This window comes from Pecten maximus, chromosome 3 (assembly GCF_902652985.1).
Source record: "Pecten maximus chromosome 3, xPecMax1.1, whole genome shotgun sequence".
Taxonomy (NCBI): domain Eukaryota; kingdom Metazoa; phylum Mollusca; class Bivalvia; order Pectinida; family Pectinidae; genus Pecten; species Pecten maximus.
This window is the reverse complement of record NC_047017.1, coordinates 17,996,976-18,018,886: the sequence shown is the minus strand read 5'-3', so window position 1 is coordinate 18,018,886 and position 21,911 is coordinate 17,996,976. Positions and strand designations below refer to the sequence as shown.

Genomic DNA, 21,911 nt, shown 5'->3' with positions numbered 1-21,911 from the left:
CAATTTCAGATCATGATTCTGATCTATAAATGTACATTCAAAATTACCTGGTTGACGACCTCAAAGAAGAAGGCCAGAGTGGAGCTGGGGTAAAGTCCACACAACTTCCACTGACATGTACCACCCAGACCCAGCTCAGTATCCGACACTGCTGGACCTTTCACACCCAAAGATACACATGGACCAATTGCACCCGACACCTTGAGCTCCCTTGAAGTCTGCAGAGAACAAAGTAAACAACTTTTCTGTAACTTTGATGAGTAAAGAAAATTGCATTTAATTTCAATTTTTTAATAAATCATTCAAAATATCTGTTCTTTTTGTTCTCCTTCTTTCTTGTATATTATTGCTTACATGGACAACTAATCAAGTTCCTTACCTTAACCTCCACTGTTGCACCAAATGCCATTTTGAACTCTCCTTGGCCATCTTTAGAAAACACTCGTTGGAAGGTTTGTTTGAAGAGGGACGTGTTGAAAGAATCTCCCATCACCATATGACCACTAGAAAAGGTAAGGATCTCAATCAATCACAACGCTGGATTTAAATTATTATGGTCTTACTTGAAAGAAATTGGCATACATTTTCAAATTCCAATTATAAATAGGAAGTAAGATAATGACCTTAATCTCAGTGATTTTAAAGAAAACATTTCCCTTCCATAAAAGTTCTTGGTATGAAATTTTTAACTACTTCATGTAGTACTATGAAGCATGAATTTAGGTGACTAATGAAGATTACCATAATTAATAACTACATAGAGTATTTTTCATTTTCTGATTGTTTTATGAAGCATTACCTATGACATCACTAGAGGTTATGACAGAGATTGGTCTCGCAGGACAATGTTTTATGAAGCATTACCTATGGCAACACTAGAGGTTATGTCAGAGATTGGTCTCACAGGACAATTTAGATCCTTACCATGTATATCGGGGACAGAACTTGATTTCGTACAACCCTGTCTGGTCCAAGGCGCAGGAGAATATATCTATCACATGGCCATTGTTAGCCGCCCTGTTGGCCAGTGCTTCGTAGTGCTAAAAAACAGATACATAATTGTCAGACATTTATTTCTATACACCAGTTAAATACAATGTGAAATTTAAGTACCATATATTTACTCAAAATCGGAAGAAATTTCCAAATGAAGTATGATATGAAATTCCTTATTCAAATTGATTATTTCTTAGTGAAAATCACTATTTACTACTAAGAGATCATTCTTTACATGCAGCATTTCCTACCTTCATTGCCTTCTTCATGTACTTGCAGTTGTCCTTCTCAATAACGTGGTGAGACCTAATGGGGAACTTGAGCTCATCCCCAACCACCATTCCTGGCCCCTGGGTACAGGGACCCCCTAAAAACAGCATGATTCTTGCTCCCGTGTTTGGGAATGTACACTGTAACACACAGGACAACACATGTCAAACAATACATGTCTAAAATAACCTAAAATATCTTATTGATTTATCATCATAAAAATTACATTAATGTATCTGGTGAATGAAATAAACAGATTTTCCCAATACACATCTTAGAAAATTTTGGAAAGTATCCTAATAATTCCAACGGTTAAGATTTTGAAAATGAAGATGAGACAACTGAAACTGAAAATGAGACAATAGAAAACATTGGTTTACCAACCTCCAGTAAGCCAACAGCTATGGACAGGGCGACTCCTGTTGATCGGAGAGGACGTTTCCCTTGAGCTACTGGCCAAGGGTCCCTCTGTAATTCTCCAAGCAGGTCTGTCAAACTCATGTCACATTTGTGTACTGGTTGTAGAAATCTAGTAACGTAGAAAATATTCCTAATAACTGATTAGTTAACATAATTATCTAGAATTACATTGTATGGGGACATCGGCCTCCATACAGGGATTTTACAAATGAAACTCCAGCGCTAGCTATAAAACTTTCAACTTTATCCATTCCAGTTTATTAAAGAAATTCAAACTTCCTTGTCAGAATGCAGTTTAAAAGAACAATCTAGCTTTGTAAGGATACCCAGTGGGGTGCCACTATTACCTATTTGAAGGCAGTTGTTGCTGCTGCTGCTGTGGATTTTGTGGACCCTTTGGCTGCTGTGGTGCATGTCCTTTACCTATACCCAGCATTTCCTGTGGATAAACAACAATTCTACTAATTAAACTCTTTACAATATCATAATACAGTGTATATTCCATGACATATTACTTTTATATCACTTTCCCTGTTTTCATCAGATATATATATGCACAATACCATTTTTTTTACCAAATCTACTGTATTGAAATATTTCTTCACTCACCTGATTCATCATACAAACTCAATCAATGCTTAATTAAGATTCTTACATAAATTCATTAAAACAAACTTTAATACTTTACTGTTTATCTCTGATATCTTATTTAATAAATCACCTCACTTAGCATAGACATGGTGAATATACAAAATGTAAACAATATCTACAGGATGCAAAAATTATGATTTTACCTGTATCTGTTTTGCAGAAAGGTCTTTTGTTCCTCTGAACACGTAGCTTTTAGAACATCCTTCACAGCCTAACTCATGAACCTGGACCATTTTCCCAAACGTGATTAGACCAATCAGTGCATTAGGGGGCAGCAAACTCAGAGACATTTGAAGGGATTCCTAGTAAAATAAGAAATGGCTGTCAGTAGATCATGAATAGAATCATCACCCTATGCTACCTGGTTTGGTATTTTCTTATGTCCCATTTACACAGTTAACATCATTTAAGGACGGCCATCCAACAAGATAATCACTCACAACAGGTTATGTTTACATTACTTATTCCTTAAAATAAATTGTATATATTACTTGAAGACTTAAAGTACTTGCAAATTTCTTGTCAATCCAAAAAAAATCTTTACTGCATAATCAAAATTCACATAAAACATACTACATGTATTCATGTATTCAAGAAATCAAACAACTACGGGAAAAGGTTAATAACCACACAATCCACACAATGCACTCAAAAATACATAAAATATATAAAATGTATAATTGATGCTGGAATATCTTGTGTATTGTAGCCAGACTATGCAAACTAAACACATCATACCTTGACTGCCTGAAGGTCTTCTTCGTCCATGCATGTGTCTAGTACAATCAGATAGACTGGTGGGTGGCATGTCGCCCTCTGTAATACAATTTGTACAGAATTTATGTATCCGGATATACCCATCTTACAAAGGTGTGGGCTACTACAATAGTATACCGATGAAAACATTATTGGCACTCTTTAAATAATAACATATGCTCATGCAAATGTAGACACTCCAAGAGCAAAAGAACTGGGTCAATTTCTTAATATTGTAGTAATGTTTTGATGGTTTAAATTTGAGTATTTTCTAATTCATTACAAAGGAAAACAATAGTATTACTTACTGTGATAGTGTATTCTAACACAGAGGAAAACAATAGTTTTACTTACTGTGATAGTGTATTCTAACACAGAGGAAAACAATAGTATTACTTACTCTGATAGTGTATTCTATCACAGAGGAAAACAATAGTATTACTTACTGTGATAGTGTATTCTAACACAGAGGAAAACAATAGTATTACTTACTGTGATAGTGTATTCTAACACAGAGGAAAACAATAGTTTTACTTACTGTGATAGTGTATTCTAACACAGAGGAAAACAATAGTTTTACTTACTGTGATAGTATATTCTAACACAGAGGAAAACAATAGTTTTACTTACTGTGATAGTGTATTCTAACACAGAGGAAAACAATAGTATTACTTACTGTGATAGTGTATTCTAACACAGAGGAAAACAATAGTATTACTTACTGTGATAGTGTATTCTAACACAGAGGAAAACAATAGTATTACTTACTGTGATAGTGTATTCTAACACAGAGGAAAACAATAGTATTACTTACTGTGATAGTGTATTCTAACACAGAGGAAAACAATAGTATTACTTACTGTGATAGTGTATTCTAACACAGAGGAAAACAATAGTATTACTTACTGTGATAGTGTATTCTATCGATGAAAACTGAGGTATAATCTCAGCTGGCTGATGTTGTTCAGAGATAGCAGCATACTGGGGTGGAAACTACACAAACAAAAGGAATTAATCACTTTAACAAGATTAAAGGAATTATCTTTTGTATCACCAATAACAAGACCATTCATATCAATAATAATCAGAATTAAGATTAATTGAAATCAATTTTTGTATCTAATTGAATTTTCATTATGATCTCTTACTGAAGCAACACTTATGCAGCCTAACAACAAAAACATAAATTTCATGTAGGTTTACTGTCCAATGTCTAGTAAATGTAATTATATATCTACAGTATTACAAATGTATGTTACTTTTAATTAAGCACAATACCACATACATCACCTTGGTTTATATTGGTATTATATTACAGTAATTAAAGCCCTGTTACATTATACATGTAGAGTTTAAAATTAATAATTCAATGTAGGCTAATGTAGAAAATAATCATTGGAAGTAGCCTAGAATTCATTATTTCAGACAGCAAACAAATTTGGTCAAAACAGAGATTCTCCCTTTGAGAACTTTGGATACTTACAGGGTTCCTCTGGTAACAAAAGTTACAAGCCCATATTTTAGCTCTGTAATCCACTTGACTGTCAAAAAGAAAAATTAAAATATTATAAATCAAAACATATATGGAACTGCAATAATTTAAGCAATAACTAACTTGGTGTTTTATTTGTAGTAGATATTTCCTCATCAAGAGTAAAACATCCATTTATATGTAACTTATACATATATCATCTTAGTGACTAACTTGGAATCTTATCTAAAGAAAAGTATATATACTCTTCGAGCTTACTATTTGATATTAATATAAGCATTGACTTTTAATGGTACAAGTAATTAAAATCTCTACTTGCTTACCAGAAAGGATTGAGAACTGCCCGGCATGTGGGTCTGGTACAGAGTACTGGGTCGTACAAAACAGGAGGGAGCTCTGCTCGCTCCTTGATGGGTGTATAGAGACATCCCAAGGGAGCTACCATTCTTGTGGCCTCCAGCCTGCTAGATGGCCAAACATTCCAGCTGAAGCGCACTCCATCCCTGTCTTCATTCTGCTGTATGAACTCTTGATATGTCGCCATTTTGGCGCTGGATAAGAAATTGAAAGTATTATAATTGAACATTTCAAATTTCAATAAGTATCATACATGGGTTTATATTCTTTTTTAAGTCTTCAAAACTGATGTTTAAACATCATGCACTGAAATTGTTTATGTAGAATAGGCCAGCCGCCTCATGGTTAATTTCAAAATAAAAAGTATATTCTGTTCATCCAAGGCTTTTCCAAAATATATAATTCCGCCCATTTGATGTTCCGGACATCTAGGGGAATAGCTGCGATAACAAAGCTCTGGACGATAGACGGAAAATTTCTGACAGATGACCGTACCCTGCCAGAGAGCAGTGTATAGGCAGGGTATGAATACTGGTTCTACTAGCTATAGGGGAAGAGTGGATTTAATTTGCTTATTCTGTACGATGATCCAATGTATTGCAATATATATATTGGATGCACTTTTTAAAGGTATACATATATTTGTGTGATCCGTACTTGTTTCTCAAGTTTATCTTAATGTTGTGACTTATGGAGTCTTAGACTAAGATCGACAGGTAGCCAAATCTGTCCTGATAAAGTTTTTTTCCAAGCAGATTTATAATTATATATAGAGCATATAATCCCTTAATTTTGTAGCCAAAATATAGGCCACCTGGTAAAAATATCCACTTTGAACCCTGTTACTACAAATAATTAACAATAACATTATATAGGCCTACATAAGACTAATCCGAAGGGTTCTGATGTTAATATCGGCAAAAGCTGATACATAGTAAGATCGTCAGAAAATTCGGACTAACATAAGACATGCCCAATCTATATTGTAGTTGAGTTATCAGTGACCTCCCCCCCCCCCCCCCCCCCCCCTTTTTTTTCCCTTCGTCACACTCGTTGTTTGCTTGTAGTAAATATATACAGCTACTTACTTTATATACGTATCAGCTCTCATTGCGGTATTTGTATATAGATGACAATCAATCACAGGTGAACAATTAATGCAGTAATAAATCACCGATTCACTCTTGTTTTACCAGTTTCACAGTTTGACAACTGATCATATGTCGTAGAGCCGGTGTGGATTCTCGGCGTTATCGGACGACTACTACACCATATATACTTCTAAGTTATGTCGATATATAAGAACACTTCGTAAGTAATGAAAAGTAATAATACACAATGATATACTTACTTCCAGCAGTGTTAATTTGACGTTGATGTAAACGTGCTGTTTTGACAAACGAAGTAAATGCCACGTAAGTTTCCCACAATGCACTGTCACTGACGTCATTCATGATGGGGAATTCCCTTCCGGTTCAATGTAGTGACCTTTTACAACACACGTGTGTATGTTTATGCTGAAAACATGACTGGGACTTTCATAGCTGTTCACGCAGGTGAGAATGATACAATGACATTATTATGCTTCTTTCATAAACGATAAATGAATTAAGATGTTGAATGATAAGTTAACATGGCAAAAAATAAACGAATTGTTCCTGATCACCAACAGCACATGTACATAGATGATAGATATCTATATGCATATAAACATTCCAGCTGAAGCGCACTCCATCCCTGTCTTCATTCTGCTGTATGAACTCTTGATATGTCGCCATTTTGGCGCTGGATAAGAAATTGAAAGTTATATTAAACAAACATTTCAAATTTCATTAAGTACCATATAGTTTATATTCTTTTAAGTCTTCAAAACTGATGTTTAAACTTCATGCACTGGAATTGTTTATGTAGAATAGGCATATAGTGCTTAATCTTAAAACATAAAGTATATTCTGTCCATCTGTAGGACTTTCCAAAATATATAATTCTGTCCTTTGATGTTCCGGACATCTATATGGGGAAGAGTGGATTTGCTTATTCTGTATGATGATTCAGTTGTATTCTAATATATACATTGGATGCACTTTTTAAAGATATACATATATGTGTGTGATTCGTACTTGTTTCTCAAGTTTATCTTAATGTTGTGACTTATGGAGTGCGACACTTAGATTGACAGGTAGCCAAATCTGTCCTGATGAAGTTTTTACCAAGCAGATATACATATAGGCAGAGACATATATACAGAGAGATTGGCAGCTCTCTATTTGCCCTTGTGTTTACATAGTGGCCCCTGACCTTCCCACAATCCTTTGCGGTCGCTCGGTTCAGTCTTCACTAGACGCCATATTGGAGAAAACTTGAAAACCAGACACATAATTATCGATAATTTCTATTTGAAATCATCACCAAGATCCAATTATGTGCTTTAATTTTATTAATATCAAAGTGCAGAAGTGTCATCAATATGAAATATATCACAATTTGCTGTCCAAGTGTTTGTATTTTGAGTATGAAAGTCAAGCACAACGCAGGAAAGATCGGCGGGAATCTTCAATTTTCGAAAAGTCCCTATGGGGTTTTCGAGAATACGGATAAATGACAACAATGTGCATGATAATCAAGACCACATTCCATAAGTATGATAGTTTTTGGTTAATGTGGTAACTTTTGTAGTGGCCTAGATAAAACAATGTGCTTTTTGTGTGCATTTAAAATTGACGATGTTTTGGTCGGACGTAATGGCTGCTTAATTACAAAACTTGGACATGTCGAATAGGACCCAATGGATTTTAGAAAATACGGATAAATGGCAACAATGTGCATGATCAATAAGACTATATCCCATAAGTATGATAGTTTTTGGTTAATGTGGTAACTTTTGTAGTGGCCTAAATAAAACGATGTGCTTTTTTTGTGTGCGTTTAAAATTGACGATGTTTTGGTCTGACGTAATGGCGGCTTAATTACAAACTTGGACATGTCGAATAGGACCCAATGGATTTTCGAAAATACGGATAAATGACAACAATATGCATGATCAATAAGACTACATCCCATAAGTTTGATAGTTTTTGGTTAATGTGGTAACTTTTGTAGTGGCCAAAATAAAACGATGTGCTTTTTGTGTGCGTTTAAAATTGACGATGTTTTGGTCGGACGTAATGGCGGCTTAATTACAAACTTGGACATGTCGAATAGGACCCAATGGATTTTCGAAAATACGGATAAATGACAACAATATGCATGATCAATAAGACTATATCCCATAAGTTTGATAGTTTTTGGTTAATGTGGTAACTTTTGTAGTGGCCAAAATAAAACGATGTGCTTTCTGTGTGTATTTAAAATGACGATGTTTTGGTCTGACATAATGGCGGATTAACCAGAACATGTCGAATAAGTTCCAATACTACGATACACACATGCGCATAGCCCGATTTACCTGCGCTCCCATGTGTTTGATAGGAGACAGGACGCTCTCGATAAGGGATATGCTTGAGTGGTCACGAATAAAGGGAGCCACTATGTGTACGGGGAAATAGCGATGTTACTAATCTCTCTGTATATATGTCTCTGATATAGGGCTTATAATCCCTTAATTTTCTAGCCAAATAGGTCACCTGGTAAAAATATCCACTTTGAGCGCTGTTACAACAAATAATTAAAAAATAATTAACAATAACATAAGACATGCCCCTATCTACAGTGTATATTGTGGTTGAGTTATCAGTGACACCCCCCCCCCCCCCCCCCCCTTTTTTTTTCCTTCGTCACACTCGTTGTTTGCTTGTAGTAAATATATACTGTTACTTACTTTATATACGTATCAGCTCTCATTGTGGTATTTGTATATAGATGACAATCAATCACACGTGAACAATTAATGCAGCAATAAATCACCGATTCACTCTTGTTTTACCAGTTTCAGAGTTTGACAACTGATCATATGTCGTAGAGCCGGTGTGGATTCTCGGCGTTATCGGACGACTACTACACAATATATGCTTCCAAGTTATGTCGATATATAAGAACACTTCGTAAGTAATGAAAAGTAATAATTCACAATGATATACTTACTTCCAGCAGTGTTAATTTGACGTTGATGTAAACGTGCTGTTTTGACAAACGAAGTAAATGCCACGTAAGTTTCCCACAATGCACTGTCATTGACGTCATTCATGATGGGGAATTCCCTTCCGGTTCAATGTAGTGACCTTTTACAACACACGTGTATTTATTTATAAATGCTGAAAACATGACTGGGACTTTCATAGCTGTTCACGCAGGTGAGCATGATACAATGACATTATTATGCTTCTTTCATAAACGATAAATGAATTAAGATGTTGAATGATAAGTTAACATGGCAAAAAATAAACGAATTGTTCCTGATCACCCACATGTATATGGGGCACCGTTTTACTATTTATTCCCATTTGGTGATATCACCTATTCAAATGAGTGATATCACCTATTCGAAAAGGTGATATCACTTAAGAACTTTTTTAAGTGATATCACCTATTTGAATAGGTTATATCACCTATTCGAATGAGTGATATCACCTATTCGAATAAGTGATATCACCTATTCGTTTCATTAAGTGATATCACCCATTCGAATAGGTGATATCACTCATTCGAATTGGTGATATCATTTATTGAAACGAATAGGTGATATCACCAATTCGAATAGGTGATATCACTTAATGAAACGAATAGGTGATATCACCAATTCGAATAGGTGATATCACTTATTTGAAAAATGAATTGGTGATATCACCTATTAGAATAGGTGATATCATTCATTCGAATAGGTGATATCACCAATTGGAATAGGTGATATCACTTATAAAATTTCATAAGTGATATCTCCTATTCGTATAGGTGATATCACTTAAGAATTTTATAAGTGATATCACCTATTCGAATAGGTGATATCACTTAAGAATATTTTTAAGTGATATCACCTATTCCAATTGGTGATATCACCTATTCGAATGAGTGATATCACCTATTCGAATAAGTGATATCACCTATTCGTTTCATTAAGTGATATCACCTATTCGAATGGGTGATATCACCTATTCGAATAGGTGATATCACTGATTGAATAGGTGATATCACCTATTCGAATAGGTGATATCACCAAATGGGAATAAATAGTAAAAGGCGCCCCATAGTGATATCACTCATTCGAATAGGTGATATCACCTATTCGAATAGGTGATATCACTTAAGAATTTTATAAGTGATATCACCTATTCGAATAGGTGATATCACTTAAGAATATTTTTAAGTGATATCACCTATTCCAATTGGTGATATCACCTATTCGAATGAGTGATATCACCTATTCGAATAAGTGATATCACCTATTCGTTTCATTAAGTGATATCACCTATTCGAATGGGTGATATCACTTATTTGAAAAATGAATTGGTGATATCACCTATTCGAATAGGTGATATTACCAAATGGGAATAAATAGTAAAACGGTGCCCCATACACATGTACATATAGATGATAGAGATATATATATACATACATAATTTTATATGCATTGTATAAAAAATCAAAGAAAGTGACGAAGTGTCTAATGAAAACTTATAATTAACGCATCATTTTATGACGTGATGCCTTTGTCACAAAACAGTTAATTTACGCTTTACTCTTTATTCACATTTTTAAATTCACACTCTAGGTTTGAAAAATATGCAATTGTCCATTATATCAGAGCTCGAGATATGTCTCTGATTATATGCATCATAGTAGGGGTGTATAAAAAATCGGCTAAAATATTATAGGCACTAAACGTACACATCTATTATATCATACATATACATTGTAGTAGGAATAGGGGCTTACATTTGTCCCTCTTTGGAAATCAAGCAGTTTTTATCATTGATGTAATGTAATCATCAGGCGCTGGATACCATTCAAAGGACCGGGAATCTGAGTACAAGAAAGCCTGTGCTGAAGCATGTTCACTGGTAATTCATGATCATTGCTATCTATTTTCATTTTTTCTTTCTTTTTCTTCTTCCTCCAATAATTGACCAAGGTTCCAAGGTTCGAGTGAATAGCAGTCCATAACTTTGTGCATTAATTTATAGACTTTTTGAAAAACTAATTTCTTAAAAAAAAAAAATAAGCTTCGTTATTTTCTGGTGGAATTAGTTAGCATTTTTAGGGTGAAATTATTACTAGATTAAGATATAAACATTTTTACTGATGATTTATTTTTTGAAAAAATATTGGATTAAAATCATGATCAAAGTTATCTTTAAGTTTACTTGGTCCTGAAGTATATGTATATGCATACATACTACACAGAACAGCTTTTATTTATTTATGTTTGATATAATTCTGTATATCTTATTTCACCTGTACATGAAGGCACATGGATTATTAGCAACTGGAGCCTCATCCTTGGAGGCAGTTACAGCTGCAGTTATTTCCCTTGAGGTTTGTGGACAAATATTTTTCATATGTACAATATAGTAAATGTAAAAATGAATACAACATATGAATTTTTTGTTAAAAAGTCAGTATGCCCAACATCAATTTATGAATGTGCATTGCTATAACACAAATTATACACATTTCTAAACTGAAATGTCAGAATTTGCTTTGACTGGGGAAACAATATACTGAAGTTTTGAAATATGGCCATGCAGTATTTTGTCATTGGTTAGTCGTGAAATAATCTAAAAAATCAATGGTGTCCATGTTCTATATGAAAAGTGGAACAAAATCATTCAGGAAACGATTTGGAAACATTTTCTTATATGCATGAACTTGTTTTCAAGCGCTTCAACTTGCAGTTCCTGGTGCTAATTACACTTCAGCAATCCATTAAGGGTTGGGATTGTACACAATGAATATGAAACCATGAGATCACTGTGAAAAACTAAATTAAACTAACTATGATACTTTTATACAAATGCACTAATGTTTCTTAACATATTAAATGCAGCAAATCATATCTCTCTATATAAAAACTTGTTAAAAATTGCTAAAACATTGGTAGAAAACTATTCTGAAATCTTGAAAATGAGGAAAACTATAAAAAAAAAATGATTGCACTATAATGTGAGTTTTCATTTGTTGCTTATTGACTAAAACAATGATATCAATGGTTCATATGTGATTTAATATTATTCATGAGAGGCTTGTCAAACTTTATAGTATAGGATCCGAGATTAAGCAAGATACTGAATCATCAATTTTAGTGTTCCCATGATGCTTATAATTTGTATTTTTCCTTAACAGTTATAATTTTTTGTCATCAAATTAATTTGAAATATCTTCAACATGTTGTAATCTATATATCTAGCTAAGTCAATTAGCTGTAAATGATATATGTTGGTCCCACTATTTTCAGAATTGTCCTCTAACTAACGCAGGCACTGGGTCCAGCCTAACTTTAGATGGGGATGTGGAATGTGATGCCAGTATAATGGAGGGCAGGTCTCTGGTGTATGGAGGGGTCGGTTGTGTTACAGGTAATAAATGAGATATATAAAGATGGCACATACTGCCCAGATATTTCATGTCTTACACATTTTGATTGAAATGTAAACCATATCAAATGATGTGCATAAGTGAATAGATTAGATTTAACCTACTACTCACAACTTTCTTTTTATTTCAAAGCTTACAAGCTTTTTTCGGCCACTGTCCAAAATGACACCGATTCAGTAGATACCTGTGTGATACCTTAATGATGCGTTAATTATTTCAGGTGTGAAAAATCCCATTCTAGTGGCCAGATCTTTACTTGATGAACAAAAGAAAGGATGTCTGTCTCTAGGAAGGTTACCCCCAAGGTGAAATAAGATAACTTTTTGTGTATTAAAGAAATGAGTGTAATTAAGGTATTTAAAATTATAACGAATTGGACACCTTTTTTCTATGCTTCATGCATATGTATTACCACAGACACTTAGTACATGTAGTTTGATTTGGTTGGTCAGTACTACTCCAGGTGATGTAATGGTATTACATCTGATCATTTTACACTGTAAATATTGCTATCAGTCCCTTACCAATTTCGCTAGCCAAGGGTTTTCAATATGAGTATCATAGTATTGAAGTAGGTCTCTTACTATTTTCCAAAAAGGGACAAAACTCATCTGGGCTGTAGAGCCAGGTGTGAGCAGATACAATTGAACTTGGTGTTGTTTTAGAGGAAAAATACTTAGAAAAAGGTATAATATATAGGGATCAAATTTGGTATTGGGACTGCTTCAGGTGAGTAATAGTTATTATAGGCAGCTCAAGCATCATTGCTGGAAGTTAGAGTTAGGAATTAATTGTGGTAATAATTATTTATACAGTTGCTGATGCTCATAATTATGCGGGCACACACATATACACTCTTGATCTCCCTAAGAGGATACAATAAAATTGTATACAGTAATTTTAATTTGATGGCCAATATTACACAATGTACATGTATTTCTATAATAAAGTGATAATGTTTGAAAATCAACAGGACATTAAAAACATTTTTAGTATAAAAAAATATGCATTATATATATATAAGTACTCAAAGTTCTAAGAGTTATTTATGATGTAATCCAACCAGATTGTTGTATTTGTTACTTAACAGTGTGTTAGTTGGTGAGGGAGCAAGTATATGGGCTCAGGATAATGGAGTGGAGCTGGTGGACAAGAAGCTACTGAAAACAGGTACTGTTAGATCAGTTAGTGCTACATGTAGTTTATATTTCAAGGGTGCTGTTATGGAAGTCCAGAGCCGAGGCCTTGGATTTGTGGAAGATGTGTATATCTTGATGTATTAAGATGTTTAGGTGTACAACTTAATTTTAAGATTGTACTTCATCATACATAACATATTAGAGAGTAAATACAAATTACATCTAAACACACCTGAAAGTAGAGAGTATAAGGTCACCTTATTAGCTCAGACTATCAGGAATTTCTCTTTAGCCTAGTGGTAGGATGTTTGCCTTGAGAGCAAAAGGTTGCTTGTTCGAAACCGGCACGGGGAAGATATTTTTCATTACTTTCCTATTATATACATGAGTTGTCTGACATGTTATTGTTGTTTAAACAGATTCCTCATTGAAAACTTATGAATCCCACAAAAGGAAACTAGATCAACATGAGGAAAGAATGAAGAAAAAAAGAACAAAATGGCAGACAGGAAATTCACCTAAGGTCAGTAACAGTTTACAGACACTTTTGAGTCTGTTATAATGGAATACAAACAAATAAGCCCTCCCCAAACTTTAATGCTAAAATTTTACACCTGGGAGGGGATTTATTAAAGGATAAATATATATGGTATAAATATTTCCATTCATAATAGTCAAGTTTTTGGCTAATATTCAGTTTCTATAGAAAGGACACATTTACCCATATTGCTTTTTACAATTGACTGTGTTTATACTTGGGTTGCTCTGTGAATAGCAATTATTTCCTTGATTATCAAAATTATTTGATCTTTGATTTGATCTGTGAGGTTGACTGCTGTATATTTACACTTACTCAAGTATAAATGAGCACATTTATGAAATTTGGTGATTAGTAAACTAACTTTAATTCACAGGCTAGGAACGAGGAGGATGAGCCTCTTCCTTGTATCATTCAAGGTGTCCAGGATACTGTAGGAGCTGTTGCCATGGATTCCGATGGAAATGTGTCTGCTGCTGTGTCAAGTGGAGGCATCTCCCTGAAACATTCCGGTAGACTTGGCCCTGTAAGTGTAACACCTGTCTGCAGTGTCTTATAATATCAGACACAGTTTCTTGTCTACCGTTGATAGAGTCACTGAATTACTGAGTAGACATTGTTGAAGGCTTATTCATGCCTTTATCTTGGTCTTTTTATATATGGCAATTAACCTAGTTGTGCACATATGTCATTAATTGTGTGAAGGTATTCCTACCAATAGACCTCTGATAACTAGCCGACAAGACAATGACTGTCATCAGTTAAAGGAAAGAAAGTAGAACATGAAATTGTATAGATGAAATAGTAGTAACTAATCAACAGAAAATTTGTAGAAATCATGCATTTATTTCATCAAAGACAATACATGTGTAAAAGGAGCGGCTTTTCACCTCAAACCGACACCTTTGAAATATTTATACCCAGGTTCGCTGATCTTGGGTCCGTCACGGTCTTACATTCCGAGTCATCATTTGTAAGTGAAGTCTGGCAAATAAACACAAACTCAAGATATATAAAGTTCAGATAGTTTTATTAAGACAACACTGTGTAAAATATACAGACATAGGGACAAATTATACAACTCTGTCACACACTCCACACATATACTATATGACAACATGACAGTAGTTTAGTAAACTAGCGGCTACATGGCTCTACTATAAATGATAGTACACAAAACTACTGACAGTGAGTGTTACCATAACAGTCTTATAAAGACTTTCATTCTGACTACGTGAGTCAGGGAGAGCTGAGCCAGGCAGTCCAATCGAGACTTTCCATCTGACCGACGAACTACACAGGTGTACAGGTTTATATAGACAACCGCGGCAATCCGCACGTGCAATATTCGCGCCAAATTACCTGTACTCAGAACACTTCTGCTGTCAAATGACTAAGGAGTTCCGAATAGTATAAACAGCCGGTATATCGAACAACAGAGTGGTAACTTGTAAGTAGACAGTCACCATGTAATCTACTCAATAAAGTTTATAAATTTCCTCAACTTTTACACATGTAAAATAGTGTGAAAGCAAGGTGTGAATGTAAACAGTAGTGAAATAAGCTAATTAACTATTAGATATAATTCATGCTGATTTGCATATTGTGAATTAAAAAAAAAGTTTTTATTACCTTAGGTACATGCATTTTTGTAGGCAGCCATGTATGGTGCAGGATGTTGGGCTCATAATTGGAAATCTGACAAAAAGGCAGGAGTAGCCATAACAACATCAGGTAACACTTACAAATAACGAGATAAATTGTAAATAAATTAAATAGTGAGGTTTCAAGAAGAATAATTTTTAAACACATACAGTAGTATATATCGATATAAGCCAATATTTGTTAGAAAGACAACTTTATTACATTAGACTCTAGTTTTTACACCACTTTTATCCTACGACTTATTATCAATATCACAATACTTACCATATACCACTTATTATCATACTGCTTATTATCATTTTGCCTATTTATCACTACACTTATTTCCTATACTGGAATCAATGATATTTATGGTGCACTTGATAACAGGAAGTGGAGAGCACCTGATGCGGACCCTGTTTGCTCAGAAGTGTGCCGAGTGTGTACAGACTCAAGACAGTGGAAGCCTGGGAGTCAGTTTGGCCTTCAGGGATCACTTTTTAGGTATGTCAGAAACACACTCAGAACCAGTTATAAGGTAGACTAGAGGTTTTGAGAGTCAGAAACACACTCAGAACCAGTTATAAGGTAGACTAGAGGTTTTGAGAGTCAGAAACACACTCAGAACCAGTTATAAGGTAGGCTAGAGGTTTTGAGAGTCAGAAACACACTCAGAACCAGTTATAAGGTAGACTAGAGGTTTTGAGAGTCAGAAACACACTCAGAACCAGTTATAAGGTAGACTAGAGGTTTTGAGAGTCAGAAACACACTCAGAACCAGTTATAAGGTAGACTAGAGGTTTTGAGAGTCAGAAACACACTCAGAACCAGTTATAAGGTAGACTAGAGGTTTTGAGAGTCAGAAACACACTCAGAACCAGTTATAAGGTAGACTAGAGGTTTTGAGAGTCAGAAACACACTCAGAACCAGTTATAAGGTAGACTAGAGGTTTTGAGAGTCAAAAACACACTCAGAACCAGTTATAAGGTAGACTAGAGGTTTTGAGAGTCAGAAACACACTCAGAACCAGTTATAAGGTAGACTAGAGGATTTGAGAGTCAGAAAAACACTCAGAACCAGTTATAAGGTAGACTAGAGGTTTTGAGAGTCGGAAATGCTCACAGTGATGATTTCATAATTTCCTAGGTATATAGGTATGATGATAGATAATTTAGGCAATAGCATTAGGTTCTGCTGGTAGGAAGTTTTATAGCCTGGAAGTCAGGACTGACTGAATTCAAAGAAGATACAGACTGTAGCTACCAGGTAGTGGAAAGTTCAACAATGTCTTCTGGGATACTTTCATAATTATACCTTACCACTTAGTAAAGGATGGATATGTATGTGTGCATCCTTGCATCTGTCTGTCTTGTGCACAAGATATCTTTTGAACCCTTGGACAGATTTAGTTCATATTCACCATTATATCATACAATCAAGTTCTACACCTGAATAGATTTTTGTAAACATTGATGAAGGTTAAAGGTCAAAGGTCACACTTAATACTTTTAAGCGGGAATGGGTTGTATGTGAGCCCCTGCTAACTTTCCTTTTATCATAGATAGCCAGTTACCTATATATAGTTTAGGAGTCAGCACTGTCTTCATGGATCACAGCCAATGTATGTTGATGCTGAATGCAAATGAATGTGAAAGTACAATGTAAATATAAACAATGTGGTACGGTAGCACTCTCTGTTGTGTATTGTAGAGTCTGACTATCTATCCGGAATCACACAGAAGCTAGGAGGGGTGCTGGCTCTGAGACTGGACAAGGATGATGAATCGGCCATGATGTGTAGGTATAATTTTAATGGTTGGGTGACATAGTGAAGAGCTTTAAAAATGACTATGGGCTGATTACATTATCAGACCTGGGAAGTTACCTACCCCAACCTCCAGTCATTTACCCCAACCACGATTCACCTACCCAAACGATGAGTCTGACACCTAACCCAGCCACAAGTCACCTAACCCAGCCATGACTCACATACCTAAACCATGAGTCACCTAACCCAGCCATGAGTCACCTAACCAAGCCACAAGTCATGATCACCTACCCCAACCTCCAGTCATCTACTCCAACCACGTGTCAACTACCCAAACCATGAGTCTGACACCTAACCCAGCCATTAGTCACCTTACCCAGCCACGAGTCACATACCCAAACCCAGCCATGAGTCACCTTACCCAGCCACGAGTCACATACCCAAACCCAGCCATGAGTCACCTTACCCAGCCACGAGTCGCATACCCAAACCATGAGTCACCTAACCAAGCCACAAGTCACCTACCCTAACCTCCAGTCATCTACTCCAACCACGAGTCACCTACCCAAACCACGAGTCTGACACCTAACCCAGCCATGAGTCACCTTACCCAGCCATGAGTCACCTTACCCAGCCACGAGTCACATACCCAAACCATGAGTCACCTTACCCAGCCACGAGTCACATACCCAAACCATGAGTCACCTTACCCAGCCATGAGTCACATACCCAAACCATGAGTCACCTTACCCAGCCATGAGTCACATACCCAAACCATGAGTCACCTTACCCAGCCACGAGTCACATACCCAAACCATGAGTCACCTAACCCAGCCACAAGTAATATAACCTACCCAAACCATGAGTCACCTTCTTCTGTCATGATTCATGTACCCCAACCATATCCATCAATGATTCATGTACCCCAACCATATCCATCAATGATTCATGTACCCCAACCATATCCATCAATGATTCATCTACCCCGACCGTATCCATCAATGATTCATCTACCCCAACCATATCCATCAATGATTCATCTACCCCAACCATATCCATCAATGATTCATCTACCCCGACCGTATCCATCAATGATTCATGTACCCCAACCATATCCATCAATGATTCATCTACCCCAACCGTATCCATCAATGATTCATCTACCCCAACCGTATCCATCAATGATTCATCTACCCCAACCGTATCCATCAATGATTCATTAACCCCAACCGTATCCATCAATGATTCATCTACCCTAACCATATCCATCAATGATTCATCTACCCCAACCATATCCATCAATAATTCATCTACCCCAACCGTATCCATCAATGATTCATCTACCCCAACTGTATCCATCAATGATTCATCTACCCCAACCGTATCCATCAATGATTCATCTACCCCAACCATATCCATCAATGATAAATCTACCCCAACCATAGCCATCAATGATAAATCTACCCCAACCGTATCCATCAATGATTCATCTACCCCAACTGTATCCATCAATGATTCATCTACCCCAACCTTATCCATCAATGATTCATCTACCCCAACCATATCCATCAATGATAAATCTACCCCAACCGTATCCATCAATGATTCATCTACCCCAACTGTATCCATCAATGATTCATCTACCCCAACCGTATCCATCAATGATTCATCTACCCCAACCATATCCATCAATGATTCATCTACCCCAACCGTATCCATCAATGATTCATCTACCCCGACCGTATCCATCAATGATTCATCTACCCCAACCGTATCCATCAATGATTCATCTACCCCAACCATATCCATCAATGATAAATCTACCCCAACCGTATCCATCAATGATTCATCTACCCCAACCGTATCCATCAATGATTCATCTACCCCAACCATATCCATCAATGATAAATCTACCCCAACCGTTTCTATCAATGATTCATCTACCCCAACCGTATCCATCAATGATTCATCTACCCCAACCAACCATATCTATCAATGATTCATCTACCCCAACCGTATCCATCAATGATTCATCTACCCCAACCATATCCATCAATGATTCATCTACCCCAACCATATCCGTCGATGATTCATCTACCCCAACCGTATCCATCAATGATTCATCTACCCCAACCATATCCATCAATGATTCATCTGCCCCAACCGTATCCATCAATGATTCATCTACCCCAACCGTATCCATCAGATAGTCATACATTGATCCACATTAAAATCCTGAATACCATCTAGATTAACAAGACAGTTGTAGCATACTAATGATTGCAAAAATTTAAAAAAAAAGTTTAATTTATACCTAAGGTGGTAAAAATGTCCAACCATCCAATGGAAATGAAAGCTCACCTTGTCTTAAGCTATGATATGTTATTTCTCTGATGTTAATTGTTTATCTCTTGTCTCTACCTTCTAAAGAATATACTTATTTGGGTTTAATACAATAACAAAATTGAAAGATAATATAATTTCTCTTCACAAAATTGTATGTCATCAAAGGAAATGTTTTAACTTCCAGTGGAGGTGATTTGGGTCATACAACAGAAAGTATGTGTATTGGGTACTGGAGCGGGGATACACACAAACCAAAGGTAGGATATCACAGTGATACACACAGACCAAAGGTAGGATATCACAGTGATACAAACAAACCAAAGGTAGGATATCACAGTGATACAAACAAACCAAAGGTAGGATATCACAGTGATACACACAAACCAAAGGTAGGATATCACAGTGATATACACAGACCAAAGGTAGGATATCACAGTGATACACACAGACTAAAGGTAGGATATCACAGTGATACACACAGACCAAAGGTAGGATATCACAGTGATACACACAGACCAAAGGTAGGATATCACAGTGATACACACAGACCAGAGGTAGGATATCACAGTGATACACACAGACCAAAGGTAGGATATCACAATGATACACAGGATATCACAGTGATACACACAGACCAAAGGTAGGATATCACAGTGATACACACAGACCAGAGGTAGGATATCACAGTGATACACAGGATATCACAGTGATACACACAGACCAAAGGTAGGATATCACAGTGATACACACAGACCAAAGGTAGGATATCACAATGATACACAGGATATCACAGTGATACACACAAACCAAAGGTAGGATATCACAGTGATACACAGACCAAAGGTAGGATATCACAGTGATACACACAGACTAAAGGTAGGATATCACAGTGATACACAGACCAAAGGTAGGATATCACAATGATACACAGGATATCACAGTGATACACACAGACTAAAGGTAGGATATCACAGTGATACACACAGACCAAAGGTAGGATATCACAGTGACACACACAGACCAAAGGTAGGATATCACAGTGACACACACAGACCAAAGGTAGGATATCACAGTGATACACAGACCAAAGGTAGGATATCACAGTGATACACACAGACCAAAGGTAGGATATCACAGTGATACACAGACCAAAGGTAGGATATCACAGTGATAATGTCAATTTCTGGTTAATAACTTTTGTGATTTTTAGATAGAATTTTGTTCAATTTTTATCAAATGTTCACATAGACACAAGACACAGAATTGATGAAGATGGAGTTGAATGGATCAAGATCATTAAAATATCCCCTGCCCAAAAAATGTATAATTCTTAAAATAAGTGAATGGAGACAATATGAATATGGTCATTTTTATAATGAACTATCAGTTTATAGATCAATCTAAAATCCAAAAACATACTGAAAAGTTACAGAATTTATAAAATGTCTCTTTTCTAGGTACTGGTATCCCGTCTTCCAGAGAACAGTGAATCAGGAAAATCATTTAAAATGGAGGGGAAAGTTTTCTCTATATCCTGATCTTCTCTGACGGTGTAATAAGATGTAATGAACAACTAGAATATGATACTCTGTTCTGTTTTTGTAAATTAAATGTGTACACTGCAAGTCAGCTCATTATTAGATGAATTTCCATGTTGTTTCTGTGACATGAAGACTTGCCGATGGCTCAGTTGACGTGGCAAGAGTTGATACACAGAAACTGAGTCCTCGACAGGATATATCAGGCTACCAGGAAACTGAATATGTATGTGTGTGAGAGGGTATATGTATGTTTATCGGAATATTTACACAATCATGTATAAGAATATTTATGATTTTATATGTACTTATCATTCTTGTCTAATTGATGATGATATTAACGAGTATGATGATGAAAGATCTAGGTCATGATGATGATGGTGAAGATGATATTATGATTATGATAATAATTGTAAACCATAAATATTGGAATTGATGTGTGTTTGTGTGTGTGGTTCTTATGTATTT

At 35.7% G+C, this 21,911-nt stretch overlaps 2 protein-coding genes and 1 non-coding gene across 7 annotated transcripts in view; 2 read left to right on the top strand and 1 right to left on the bottom strand.

Annotated features, from left to right (window-relative positions):
• LOC117323421 (protein transport protein Sec23A-like) overlaps positions 1-6,459 on the bottom strand; it is a 13,379-nt gene extending 6,920 nt beyond the window's left edge. For 3 of the 4 annotated variants that reach the window (XM_033878639.1, XM_033878638.1, XM_033878640.1), the window contains exons 1-11: positions 4,909-5,129; positions 4,577-4,634; positions 4,000-4,086; positions 3,076-3,153; positions 2,481-2,639; positions 2,034-2,125; positions 1,651-1,795; positions 1,248-1,406; positions 925-1,040; positions 380-503; positions 48-218 (exon numbers count right to left, since the gene is read on the bottom strand). In XM_033878639.1, the coding sequence (XP_033734530.1) occupies positions 48-218; positions 380-503; positions 925-1,040; positions 1,248-1,406; positions 1,651-1,795; positions 2,034-2,125; positions 2,481-2,639; positions 3,076-3,153; positions 4,000-4,086; positions 4,577-4,634; positions 4,909-5,129 (1,410 nt within the window). Of the gene's footprint in view, positions 1-47; positions 219-379; positions 504-924; positions 1,041-1,247; positions 1,407-1,650; positions 1,796-2,033; positions 2,126-2,480; positions 2,640-3,075; positions 3,154-3,999; positions 4,087-4,576; positions 4,635-4,908; positions 5,137-6,293 lie in introns of those variants that run through there. The other variant, XM_033878637.1, reaches the window with a different exon arrangement.
• On the top strand, positions 6,432-21,911 carry LOC117323422 (threonine aspartase 1-like). Of its 2 annotated transcripts, none has more exons than XM_033878642.1 (13): positions 6,432-6,498; positions 10,868-10,935; positions 11,342-11,410; positions 12,330-12,450; positions 12,690-12,774; positions 13,560-13,639; positions 14,028-14,131; positions 14,523-14,672; positions 15,802-15,880; positions 16,181-16,294; positions 17,502-17,588; positions 20,090-20,162; positions 21,363-21,911. In XM_033878642.1, the coding sequence occupies exons 1-13, from the start codon at positions 6,468-6,470 to the stop codon at positions 21,451-21,453; spliced, it is 1,152 nt and encodes a 383-aa protein (XP_033734533.1). In that variant the 5' UTR covers positions 6,432-6,467; the 3' UTR covers positions 21,454-21,911. The 2 variants fall into 2 exon arrangements, with proteins under 2 accessions (XP_033734533.1, XP_033734532.1); XM_033878641.1 differs by lacking the exon at positions 6,432-6,498 and adding an exon at positions 9,092-9,231.
• Trnas-uga lies at positions 13,891-13,962 on the top strand. The gene has a single exon. It is a non-coding gene; the product is annotated as a tRNA-Ser (tRNA).